The sequence below is a fragment of the Rhinolophus ferrumequinum genome, chromosome 8 (assembly GCF_004115265.2).
Source record: "Rhinolophus ferrumequinum isolate MPI-CBG mRhiFer1 chromosome 8, mRhiFer1_v1.p, whole genome shotgun sequence".
Taxonomy (NCBI): domain Eukaryota; kingdom Metazoa; phylum Chordata; class Mammalia; order Chiroptera; family Rhinolophidae; genus Rhinolophus; species Rhinolophus ferrumequinum.
In genome coordinates this window covers 94,791,455-94,804,974 of record NC_046291.1, presented here as the reverse complement: position 1 = coordinate 94,804,974, position 13,520 = coordinate 94,791,455, and the positions used below count along the sequence as shown (strand labels likewise).

General features: G+C 38.1%; 1 protein-coding gene across 4 annotated transcripts in view; it reads left to right on the top strand.

The window, feature by feature from the left end:
- The window catches only part of CNTNAP5 (contactin associated protein family member 5), a 769,018-nt gene that overhangs the window by 357,857 nt on the left and 397,641 nt on the right, over positions 1–13,520 (top strand). For all 4 annotated transcript variants that reach the window (XM_033111359.1, XM_033111357.1, XM_033111358.1 and 1 more), the window contains exon 6: positions 11,987–12,171. In XM_033111359.1, coding sequence (XP_032967250.1) covers positions 11,987–12,171 — 185 coding nt within the window. The remainder of the gene's footprint in view (positions 1–11,986; positions 12,172–13,520) is intronic.

The following is a 13,520-nucleotide window of genomic DNA, read 5'->3' as shown; positions in this document are numbered from 1 at the left end:
ACTGTTAAGTAGCACAGATGTCCATGCTGTTTCTCTAGAGAGACACCGTCATATGTTAGTATTTCAGCTCTTCATGCCTCAATTTTAGCCAGTGGATCTTTGGAAGTATTAACTTAAGGGACAGTCTCTTTGACTTGCCCATAATGAAAAACTGTAATGTGAAATATTAGGCTCAAAGAGGAAAATTCACTTGTTTAATTTGCACAGCCAGCTATTAGTGTAGCCACTATTAAAATCTAGTTACATCTAACCCATTTTTACTATTATTTTCATATTGTAAAATACATGTCAGTTTTAGAAAACTGGAGGAAAAAACCAAAAACAATTATGAAGAAGGACTAGAAAAAAAAATCACCAAAAATCCTATAACCCAGTCATCGGTCCTATTAAAATTTGAGTATATTTCAAGTGTGTTTATTAGTTATTTATATGAAACATTTACTTATTATGTAACATTTGTGTTCTTTCCATGTTGCCACACAGACTGCAAACTGGAGAGAATTCATAACATACATGATCTTGTTTGTTTGTTTTTTTTTTTCTAGAAAAATTAATCAAAAAAGGGATAAAAAGAGACAGAGAGAGAAGGAGGGAGGGAAGAAGGAAGATGGAGGGAGAGAAAAGGAAGGAAGGAAGAAAGAAGAATCTAAGTTAATGGGCTAAAGAATGGTGCTGGACCAATGAAGAAGGATGTTTTTCCCTTCCCAGCTCACATGGACAGTCCAGTAGAGTTTCTTTACTGACACTTCCCCAGTGTGTGTTCCTTATCCAACCTCCAATTTTACAATTCAGAAATTGGGTCAGAGTGGAGGGATTCAGTAACATGGCTAGCTACTGAAGATGGTCCTTGAAGTCATCAAGGCTGTGGTTCTTTTCAAGTGATTCTCTTTCTTTGCTGACTGTCTGATTCACACTACCTTGTTACCCCACCATGGCTGACTTGGACAGGCCAGTTCCATGGTGAATTGAACTAGGTGGTTCCCTTTAGATTACTTTTTTAGAGTAGGAAAATTATTTTTCTGTAACTAGTAATAAAGAGATTTCTTCTCTCAATCCATAAGCACATGATAGAGATCCCACTTCACACTTTTCACATATCATTCAAATCACCTATGGCAGTTTGCTTTCTGTGGAATTTCAACAGCACAAACCTTGCATGAAGGTGGGAGAATCAAAGAGCAGAGATATTATGTGACTGGGGAACTGTAATAAGAGCTAAACAAGACATTGATAGTACATGCAGGTCACTTATCCTTACAAGAGTTCAGTGGCTTTGAACTGAGGTGCTCTGCAATCTGCAGTAAGTACAATTGTAGCAAAGTGAGAGTCCTGGAATGGCATAAACTTGCAGTGCTGTTTCCATGGGGGCCAAGCGTAGGGTCCATAGGCAAAAGGTCTGGATTATATAATCAACTCATTGAGATGTCTTGAGATATAGATGAAAGTTCTGCACAATCTCCAAAGAGTCAAATGTGCAGTTACTTTAACTCTTTTGAAATTCAAGCATTTTAATAAGCCAACCCATGGATATTTATAGAAGGTTTATCATGTTTCTGAACTTGTAGTTATTATTATGAAAAAATTTTAAAAAGTTGTTTTTTTGAGAGCCTGCACTTGAACACTGTACTATACATTTAAATACATATTTTATTTAAGTCACATGGCATTTCCAAAAATTATCTCCAACCCATTTTACAGATGAAGAAACTGATGGACAGTGATGCCCACTCAGTTCCCAAGGTCATATATTTGCATAACTGTAGACCTAGGATTAGAACCCTCTTTAGTCCTACCCCTATGTCCTGACGTTGATAAAATGTTATAAACCTTCATGAAACAATTGCATATTAAATATTAGGAAGTCCATGTGCATGTGTTAAATTATAAGAATAGAGAGATCAAGATGGGAGAGAGGAGTCCAGAGAAGCTTTATGAATTAACCTTGAATGATCTGGAGATTTTATTATGAAAAGTAGAAGAAGATTGGCATTTCAGACAAAGTGTGATTGGGAGAAGGTTCATGTAAGAATATTACGTGATTCTTATTCATGTAATAGGAATCCCTTGAATAAATACATTAACTCAGGCACTGAGCTAGGCACTGGGGGTTAAAAGTGGGTTTAGCAGTCCCTATTTTCAAGTGGCTCCCAGCCTGATAAAATAATTATTTTTATTTACTTTATAACCTTGTAATATGAATTAAAACATATAATTATGTATCACCAAAACCATGTAACATAAATGTATTTAGATCACGTTTTCTAAGATAACAAAGTAACAGAAGATGAATACAAATTAGGGGCCAGACTTGAGAAGCAACACCTAAATCTGGAGAGTGCTTTTATTGAATAAAATTTAGAAATTTCCGAACGACTGAACATATGTATTTCACTGCTTTAGTGATACATAAGGATTTGCTCTGGTTTGAGAGTCAAGCCCACTAGAATCACATGGCTTTCTATTGGTTTTTCACTTTCTTCAGAAGGTCTCACTTAATTACTTAGGGGAATATTTTTAGATCTCCATATTACCAAACGAGGGATTTTGTGATACTGAATAGCTTACGGAGGTGACATTACCTTTTTAAATTATACCATCTTTTTCCGAAAATATGACCCAGCTGGACAATCAGCTCTAATGCATCTTTTGAAGCAAAAATTAATATAATACCATGTCTTATACACGATAAGACTGGGTCTTAATATGATATGATATGATATAATACTGGGTCTTATATTAATCTTTGCTCCAAAAGACACATTAGAGACGATTGTATGGCTAGGTCTTATTTTCAGGGAAACATGGTATCATGTCCTTGGCCCTTACTGTTGCCCCATTTTTCTTTTCCACAACTCTCTCCTTTCTGACCCATTACATTATTTTCTGAGACCCTTTGTTGTTACTAAGCTGCATATCTTATGTGTGTGTGTGATGGGATGCAGATGGTCAGAACATAAGAAGTGAGGGTGAATAGGAGCATCATTTTTTTCCAGTAGGTGTGGTCTTGTTTCTCAGTTATTGGCTTACGAGTGGCCAAGGGACAAGAGTACTGGTGAGAATATTAACTTTGGAGTCACATGGAGCTGAGTTGTAACCCTAACTCTCTGTGCCCTTGGGTAAGTCATGTGAATTCTTTGAGAAAGAGCTCTTTGCAAAGTTGTGTTCAGGAATAATCGAAACAACACATGTAAAGTGTTTACCTCATGTGAGAAGCTTAGTAAATACAAGTGAATACCAATATTGGTAATCTGAAAAAATAAATATGGGAAGGTCAGTTCTGAAGATGCAAGAGAGGCAGGCATTGCGAATATCTGCATGATTGGTCAGTTATTTTAACAGTGAATCAAGCCTTTCTAAGAGTGATTTTTTTTTTTCCAGAAATACAATCTTAAACAAGAGAGTTTCAATTTCATTTAGCTCAGGTTATCTTAAACTCACAGACTGTGAAAGTTAAAGTGGCGTTCATGTTTGAACAAAGATAAGACCAAGCCAGAAGATTCAATCAGAGAAGACTCGAACGAAAACACTGAAATGCACACCCTTAGGCAGAAAATGTTAGTTCTGAGAGAGAAGAAATTGACATGTTTATCCACAGTATGTTGGGGATGGGAGATGAAAAGATTAAGTTAGAAACGTTTTAGAAATATTTCAAGCTTCCTATGCAAATTGTTATATGCTTTAGGGTTTTGAGTAGTATTTACATTGTTTGATTTTAGCGATATTTCAAACCACATGGGAACCAGTTTATTTTAATTATAAATAACATTTTTCCCTAATATATTTTTGGCTTAAAATATTGCTTCTACATATTGTTATTGTCTTTGTCCTCCACAACTGCCATGAGAATTTTTATCTTGCCTTAGTCAACTGAAAACTAGTTAAAGCTCGTAGCTGAGCTTCAATTGTCACTGAGCTAAAACTTGCATCTATATTCCAGAATAAAAAGTTTTTTTGAGATTCTTTATTAAAACATAGATAACATGCAATAGTATATTAGTTTCAGGTCTACACCTTAGTTATTTGACATTTGTATACCTAAAGAAGTGATCACTATGATAAGTCCAGCAACCATCTGACACTGTACCACAGTATCACAATATTATTGACTGGGTTCTCTATGCTGTGTATTGCATCCCCACTTATTTGTTTTATATCTGGAGATTTGAACCTCTCATTCCTCTTTATCTTTCCCTACCGTTTTTAAATTTTTCAATTACAGTTGACATTCCATATTATTTTACAACAATTTCAGGTATAGACATTTATATAATTTATGAAGTTATCCCCCTGACTAGCCCAGTACTCACCTGGCACTATATGTAGTTATTACCATAGTATTGATTATATTCCCTGTGCTTTAGTTTACATCCCCATGACTATTTTTGTAACTGCCAATTTGTACATCTTAATCCCCTCACCTTTTCACCCACCTCTAACTCTCCTCCCATCTGGCAATGATCAATGTTCTCTGAACCTATGAGTATTTTTCTGTATTGTTTGTTTATTTTGTTCTTTAGATTCCACATATAAGTGAGATCATATGATGTTTATCTTTTGCTGTCTGACTTATTACATTCAACACAATGTCCTCAAAGTCTATCCATGTTGTTGCAGGTGGCAAGATTTCATTCTTTTTTATAGCTGAGTAATATTCCATGGTATACATGTACCACCTCTTCATTATCCATTCATCCATTCAGAGACACCCAGGTTGACTTCATATCTTGGCTATAGTAACAGTGCTGTAATGAATGTATAAACGAGCACATCCCCTCAAAGTTGTGTTTTGGGTTTCTTCAAGTAAATACCCATAAGTGGGATGACTAGGTCCTTTTTTGTCTATTGTTATAGTCTTTATTTTAAAGTCATTTTGTCTGGTATAAGTATTGCTACCCCAGCATTTTGTTTTTTGTGTTTGTTTTTTCCCCCATTTTTATGAGATATCTTTTTCCATCACTATGCTTTCCGTCTGTCTCTTGTAGGCAGCATATGTAAGCATCTTGTTTTCTTATCCATTGAACACCCCATCTTTGGATTGGAGCATTTAATCCATTTACATTGAAAGTAATTGTTTGGAAAAATATAGCTATTGCAATTTTATTATTCATAATTTTGATCTTTTTATTTTTTTCTGTATTAAAGAAGTCCCTCTAAGATTCTTTGCAATACTGGTTTGGTGGTGATGAACTCCTTTTGCTCTTTTTTGGTTGGGAAGCTCTTTACCTGTCCTTCAATTCTAAATGATAGATTTGCTGGGCAGAGTGATCTTGGTTGTAGAACCTCTGTGATCACTTTGAATATTTCATGCCAATCTCTTCTGGTCTGCAAAATTTCTGTTGAGAAATTAGGTGACGGACTTATGGGAGCTCCCTTGTAGATAACTAACTGCTTTCGTCTTGCTGCTTTTAAGATGCTCTCTTTGTTTTTACCCTTTGGCATTTTAATTGTGATGTGTGTTGGTGTTGGCCTCTTTGGGTTGATCTTGTTTGAGACTCTTAGCGCTTACTGGGCTAATATATTTATTTCCTTCACCAGGTTCGTGAAGTTATCCATCATTATTTCTTCAGATAGGTTTTCAATTCCTTGCTCTCTCTCTTGTCCTTCTGATACCCCCATAATGTGAATGTTGGTACACTTGATGTTGTCACAGAGGCCCCTTAAACTCTCCTCATTTTGGGGAGTCTTTTTTTTTTTTCTTTTTGCTGTTCTGATTAGGTGTTTTCTGCTACCTTATATTCTAAAGTGCTGATTTGATAATCTGCTTCATCTAATCTACTGTTGATTCCCTGTAATGTATTCTTTATTTCTGTTATTGTATTCTTTATTTTTGGCTGGTTCTATTGTTTGTGTTTTGTATCTCCATTTTTATGTTTCCTATCTCTATGTCGAAGTTCTCCCTGAGATCATTGAACATTGTTACAACCAGTGTTTGAAATTCTGCATCTGGTAGATCGGCTTGTCTCTATTTTTCAGTTCTTCATTCTTTCATGTGGGACATATTTCTTTATGTCCCTTTATTCTGGCTGCCTCCCTGTGTTTTTTCTCTGTATTAGGTAGGGCTGCTCTGCCTCCTGGTCTTAGTAAGGTGGACTTATGTACTAGATGTGCTGTGGGGCTCAGTGGCACAGTCTTCCTGCTCACCTGAGCTTCATACTCCAAGTGTGTATGAAACCTTGGTAATTGAGCTTTGGCTGCTGTTTGCACGTCAATGGGAGGGATTCACCCTCAAGCTCATTTGTTGTGAGGACTGGCCATGACTACAGTGGAGGAGCTGTGGTACAGGGAATGACCCTACAGAGCAGGATCTGTCTCAGCAAAACTCTAGGGCCTGCCCAATCTACCCTTTGTGTGTGTTATCCTTGGCGGAGACTGGTTGGTGTTCTAACTCATTTTGAAGCTGGATACTGGGCATTCCAGCCCCAGGACCATGTGAGAGGAGATGTGCTGAAGGACAAGTTCAACCACAGCCCATGCTCCACCCAAGGCCACCCAGCAGGAGCCACAAAGCAATCCACAGATATTGTCACCAGTGCTGTGCTTGATGTGCCTTGAGTGGCCAAGCTGCAAACCAAAGCTGACTGCCACTAGTGCTGGGCTTAGGGTTGCTCAGCCAGAGGTACAGGATATGCTCAAGCCACATGTGGCTTTTCTGGGTTCTGGGAATGTTTGAGAGATGAAGGAAAGTCTGCAACATGATCTAAGGCACATGGTTTGTACAAAAAAAGCCATTGGAAGTGGCTTGGTTGTGCCCAAAGGTTGGGTGGGTCAGGATCTCAGAATCACCAGGGCCAGGTGAATGAACAGAATTAGCCAACTTGATGGAGACTCATAAATGGCAGGTGCCTCCATCTGCATTCTGGGAAGAAGGCAGGCTCAACAAAGAAACAATGGCTTCTGCCATCTCCTCCATCCAGGAGAAAGCTGCCTCTGCAGCCCCCATCCTGAAGCTAGGTAACTCAGTTCCTCCATGATGTTTGTTCCTGTTGCCTCTCCAGCTGCTACTTCAGTACTAGAACTCAGAGCCAGGGATTCCATCAGTGTCCTTGTGCCATCCCTTTCAGAGGAGTGCCTGGAACTCTGGCTGCCCTCCATCTTACTCAGCCACAATCTCCAATGGTTTTCACAACCAGAAATTATGGGGACTTCTCTCCCCGGCACTGGAACCCTGGGCTGAAGAACCTGGTGTGGTGCTGGGACCCCTTGCTCCTTTGAGAGGTACCCCCCACAGCCTAGATATCTCTCCTGATTTTTAATGGTTACACATGGGTGTGGGACCTGCCCATTCTACAACTCTGCCCTTCCTACCAGTCTCCAGGTGGCTTCTTCTGTATGTCCGTAGTTGTAGGGCTTTAGTTCTATAAGACTTTATACAATCCACAATGATGGTTATTCTATAGTTTAGTTGTAATTTTGATGCAGTCATGAGAGAAGGTAAGTACAGTGTTTACCTACTCTGCCATCTTGACCAGAGCCGTAAAGTTTTATAATCTTTTGAAAATTAAGTTTTTCTCTAATCTCTAATAATTAAATTTCTAGGTAAGATGTGATGTTTCCTTTTATTAACATCCTTCCTTCTTCCTGGTATCACCAAGTATAGATACAATTTGAAACATCCTACTTGACGAATAGCAGAAATCCTATTTCTCCAGTTATTTACACAAACTAACTTTCACTCAATTTGTTTTAATACAAGATTCCCAAGTATTAGCACAGTATGATTAATGAAGGAGTGAGTGAAATTCATTCATGTCTGCCATTTTTTGTTTATTAAATCTATTATAACTTCTAATGAAGGACATATCCAATAATTTGCACATCACTTGTATAGTTTTCAATGAATCGGCTATTCAACATAATGTATTTTTAAAGTTTATCTATTTTTCTCATTATCAAAAATATTTATGCTCACTCTGTAATGCAGAAAAAATAAAAATCAAAACTTGATATTTTAATTAATGTCTCTTAAGCTTTATATGCTTATCTATTTCTTTTCCATAGTTGTGATTTAATCTACATTTATATTTTTCTATTTTGCTTTATATTTTAAATTAATACAGTGTAAATTATGGAATGTCCTGTTTATTCAATGGTACTTTTTGGTTTATCAAAAATGGCAGCGACTACTGAGTATACTTTTGAAATAACATAAATATTTTTTAAATATTATGTAGATTAAGTTGCCTACATAGTGTGCCATCTGGTGATTCTAAGTTTATACGTTTTTTTTTTTAAATCTCTTTCCAAATGATTGAATGTTTTCTCCAATTTTTAAATTATTAGACATTAAAAAGTATTCTACTGTATTTCAGTTTGTTTTCTTAGGATAGATTTTCATAAAGTAAATTGCTAGGTAAGAAGTTATGAACCCTTTTTACATTCCTCAATATTTATTGACATATATATTTTCAAAATTTGGGTGGATTTCATTTTGTATTTCTTTGGGCAATAAAAAAGAACTAAGTAAATGAACAATAAACAATGAGCAATATTAATTCACTTTTAAGGAAATGTTAACAAATTGCTTTTAGTATTTATGAATATTTCATGAAGTATTTTACATGAAAATGTAATTGTGTTAACTGAGTTTTAGGGTTTCACTAAATGCAGTAAAAGAGAAATAGCTGCATTTTACTTAAGAAGATGTATACTTTTATTCCTCTGAAGTCTTAAACTCATGAGTGAAATTATTGGATGAAATGATAGTAGCAAAGTTTGTGAGCCAAGGTTAGGTCATGGGAGAGGAAGGCTGACTTTAAAGCTTGATGAGAGTAAGGATGGGTTAAGCATCCGACTGCTCAGATGTTCTGATCCATTAAGATGGTGGAGATGGTATTGGCAGTGAACGAAAGGAGAGTATGGTGGCAGCTGCCACGTTGGAAGTTTACTGCTTGAAGTTGATTTAAAGATACATTTATTATTAAGAAATCATTGTTAAATGTCTTTTCCCCTTTTAAGAAAAAAAAAGTGAGGTGCACATCAAATTCAAAGTGAAACCTTAATATTAATTTTATTTGACTTATTACCTAGAACCAGCAGTTTAGATAAGGTACACTACGTTTCCTTCAACCACTCATTTGGGTTTTTTCTCCTTAATTTTCCCTTATATGTGTTGAATAGGTTTTGGATGCTTTTTTAATGAGTGGACATCAATAAGGTGAAGACATTTAAGTTATACAGTTATGTGTTGACATATGTACCTACTTATGAAACCATCACACCGATCAGTATGAAGAACATTCCTCTTCTTCTAGCCTCTCTATACACCTTTCCCCTACTACATCGCTACTTTTTAAATCCAGCTTTTTTTTTTTTTTGGTAGCTTTCATAAGATTTGCTACAGTTTTACTTCTTTTCCAATCTGCATGCATCGTACTTCTTTTTTGCCTGATTGTACTGGCTAGAACCTGCAGTGCAGGTTGAAAACAAATGATAATAGCAGATATTCTTGACTTGCTATAGGTTTCTACAGATGATCTTTATCAGGTTCAAAAATTTTTCTATTTTTTGTTTACTGAGAGTTTTTATCAGGAATCAATATTTAATGTTTGTGCAATAGTTTTTTCTTTGTCTATGAAAATGATCATGTGTTCTGTGTTACTCTTAACCAGCCATTAACTCTTAGACAAATTTTATTTTATAAATAAAAGGTGTGTGTGTGTGTGAGTGTGTGTGTGTGTGTGTGTGTGTGTGTGTGTGTGTGTGTGTGTGTGTGGAGAGAGAGAGAGACAGAGAGAGACAGAGAGAGACAGACAGACAGAGAGAGAGGGACTGGCGAGAGCGAGGGATTGGAGAGAGAGACTGGTACATTTCACCTACCTGTTCAAAAATCCTAGAACTCAGCCTTAGGTGAGTCTTTCCTTTATTACTTTCACCTGAAATACACAAGTGACATGCAAGGCCACCACATGTTGACACCTTATTACCCCTATGAAATCCATTCTTCCTGTTCTCTCTTTACTTAAGCCTCTTTTCCTGTCTAGATCACTGCCAATCTTACTGCCAGACTTGCCTTCTAATCAAATTCTCATATAGCAGCCAAAATAATCTTTCTTAAATGTTAATCAGAGTCAGTAATCTCTGATTTAGTAATTCACCAGTGGTTCCCATTCCTTAAAGGTACAGTACAAGCTATAACTTCCCACACACTAGGGCACTAGTCCTGCATGATATAAACAAGACCTGTGTTGTCATGGCATTGGGCATGTGGAATCCCTCTGCCATGTTCCTGAACTATCCCTCCATGCCTTGGCATGTACTTCTCCTGACCGTGTAACCATGTTCCTCATTTTGGCCTCACAAATCTTGGGCCCATCACTGCTCCATAAGGAGTACTTCATAGCTCCCTACCCTGCATTTCCTTGGCTACCTGAAGTAATAGCTGCATACCACAAGCATGCTCGTACTTTTTATGGATTTACTGATTGACAGTCTTAACATTAGACCTTCACAGAGGGCAGTGTGCCTTTTAACTGTCTCCTTTATCTCCTTTGTATGTCACCTGTCACTGTGAGCAGCACAAGTATATTTCTATCTCTTTGTGGAAGGAAGGAAGGAAGGAAAGGAGAGAGGGAGGGAGGAAGGAAGGGAGGAAGGAAGAGAGGGAGGGAGGAAGGAAGGAAGGGAGGAAGGAAGGAAGGAAGGGAGGAAGGAAGGGAGGGAGGGCGGAAGGAAAGAAGGAAGGGAGGAAGGAAGGAAGGAAGGGAGGAAAGAAGGGAAAAAGGAAGGGATTAACATAATTTGACAAATTATGAGAACTCAAAAGTTGTGGGGAAATAAACAATGAACAAATCAGTGAAATGAAGTTAGCTATGAATTCACTGGCTCTCATTTTTCAGTTACAATAAGTTTGATGTTTTACCCTACAGGAAGTGGTGACTTAAAGACATAATGAGGGTGGAGTGAGCAGCCTGCAGGAAAGTGGCACTTCCTGCCCCCTTAATGTCACACTGTGACATTATAGCTGTTATAGCTGTTCTAGTAAAACACATCTGAAGACAGAGGAACAAGACATTTAGCTTTCAGTCACTAAGGGGAATGGATGCATACAATATTTTTTTAAAAAATGAAACTTTACCTGTAAATAATAATTAGTAGTATTTAACATTCATTTTGCTATGTCTGAGCCATTCTGCAAATAAAAAAAATCTGTAATATTTTTGACAATAGGGTATAGTCAGGAACTTCCCTAAAAGTGAAGGAGGGACAGAGAGCAGGGGGAGCCAGGAAGCCTTTCCACCTAAGTCTGTCACATCCTCCCAATGGGTGTTTTCCAAGCTCAGTTTAGGCTGAATCAATACGTATGACCCACATCAGTGTCAGACTGAACAGGGTCAAGTAGACCTGGATTGGAACCCTGGCTGCATATCTGAGGCCTGCATGCTTAACCTCGCTGAGCCTGTTTCCTTATTTGTGAAATGCAGGTAATAATTTTACCTTAGAGGATTAAAAATGGAGGTTATAAAATTCCTGCTCTGCAGATAGTAGGCACTTGAAAATGACAGCTAACATGATTGTTTCCCCTCCTTTGGCTCTGCCTGCAGACTTACCAACTCACTGTGCACACTGCCTTCCTTTTACTTAGTCATTTTACTGTCCTCCAAAGCGCTACTCTAAATCCGCTTTCTCCATTCAAGAGCAATTCAAACACAGAGACTATGTATTACTTTAAATGTGATAACCTCCATTTTCAATATTATGCATGCAGCCATTAGGATAGAGTTCCTTTTATTATTTAATTGTTCACATCCTGAAAACATGTCATTTCATGTTTAGGAGGGGTTGTGCCTATCAACTGACCCAGAATTTGGTCCTGGAATTTGTGGGCAAAGCTTGTAATTTCTTCACAAGCCCAGCGGAGTTCTCGACCTGTAGAGATAGAGTCACCTTTATCTTTAGGGTAGAGAGAGCTGGCTTCTTGCAGAACATTCTAGTGTCCAAGGCTGCCGTGAGGCACCGGTGTCCTCTCACCTTCCTCTCCCCTTTACAGATGACAGCAAGCCTCGGCTGAGCAGCAGCCCACCCTCGGCCACCCTGGGCAGCCTCCTGGATGACCAGCTCTGGCACTCGGTCCTCATTGAACGGGTCGGCAAGCAGGTGAACTTCACGGTGGACAAGTCCACACAGCACTTCCGGACCAAGGGCGAGGCGGATGCCTTAGACATAGACTATGAGGTGAGTTGACACTTTGCATGGATCCCCAAGACCCTTGCTCAGGATCAGTATGAAACCAGTAAACAGAAGAGAAATAGAAAGAAGCTGTGGAGCCCTGAGAAATCTTACCCTGGGCTTATCTTCCCCTCCATGGAAGACAGGCCGCCTATCGTTGAGGAGTCTGTGGAAGGAAACTGAGCAGTGAGTGTGGGGAAAATGCCTGGGCAATAATGATGGTAACCCACAAGACATCAGCTAATTTTGCACATTTTTTAAATCAGCAAGTCTGCTTTGTATTTTCTTATTTATTTATTTTTCTGTTTGTAACACCCTATATCACTGTTTAGTCTCTTGGTTCAGTCATTCTTTTTTCAAAAATTAAACTAGCTGGGATAATGGAAGATATAGGAATTATACTAAGATAGTATCACATGTCAATGATAGTCGTGCCTCAATAAAAAAGGAATTATAAATAAAATCCAAAGGAATCCAAAATCTGCACTGTAGGCATTTGACTTGAACCTTCGTTCCTAAGCAAATTTTGATACTAACACACATGGACAGTTGTTGCTTTCTTAGTTTCTTAGAGAAGAGGCACAGTGACATTCATCGATGCTATCAAACTGTACATTACTGTATACCAGGCTCTGATCTAGGCAATAAAAATAGAGCTCACAGGCAGAGTTCCTGAGTTGGAGAAGCTTAAAATCTAGTAGGCAGAGTCCGGCCTGAAGTAACTTGTGCTGGACAAGGAGGTGAAAGCTACAATGGAGAGCAGCACTGGACACTGTGGAAATACTGAGGAGACAGCACTTGGCTCAACTTACAAAGATGGCGGTAGAAGACGCTTCTAGCAGGAGACACTGCTAAGTCTCCAAGGAAGAGTAAGGTTAGCCTGATGAGGAAGGTCAGAAAGGTAGGCCAGCCAGAGAGCACAATGTGCAAACACAGGGCGTGAATGTCACAGCCCAGTATTTATGGGGTTTAAGACAATAGGTGAGCAGAGGTGTGTTGGGGCCAGTTGGCACCAACTCATGAGGGCCAAATAGAGGACTTGCAGGAATTTTGTAAGCTGGCTAGTAAATACACCTATTATTAAAAATTAGGTTACATAAACTTAAAATTCAATAAAGTATTATAAAAAGTAATAAGTTCATTGATTCTTAATTATTTTATTTTATCTGTCTAGCTATCCATCTCTCTCTATCACTCTGCATCTACCTATAGGTACTCAAGGTTTTTTTTTGTTTTTTGTTTTACTTCTGTTACACCTGTGTGGTGGAAATGCATCCTAGTGAGCTGTTAGAGTGCACCTCTTCCCGATTCCATATTCAATAACATTCCTTTTATAGCTTGATATCTACCAGGGT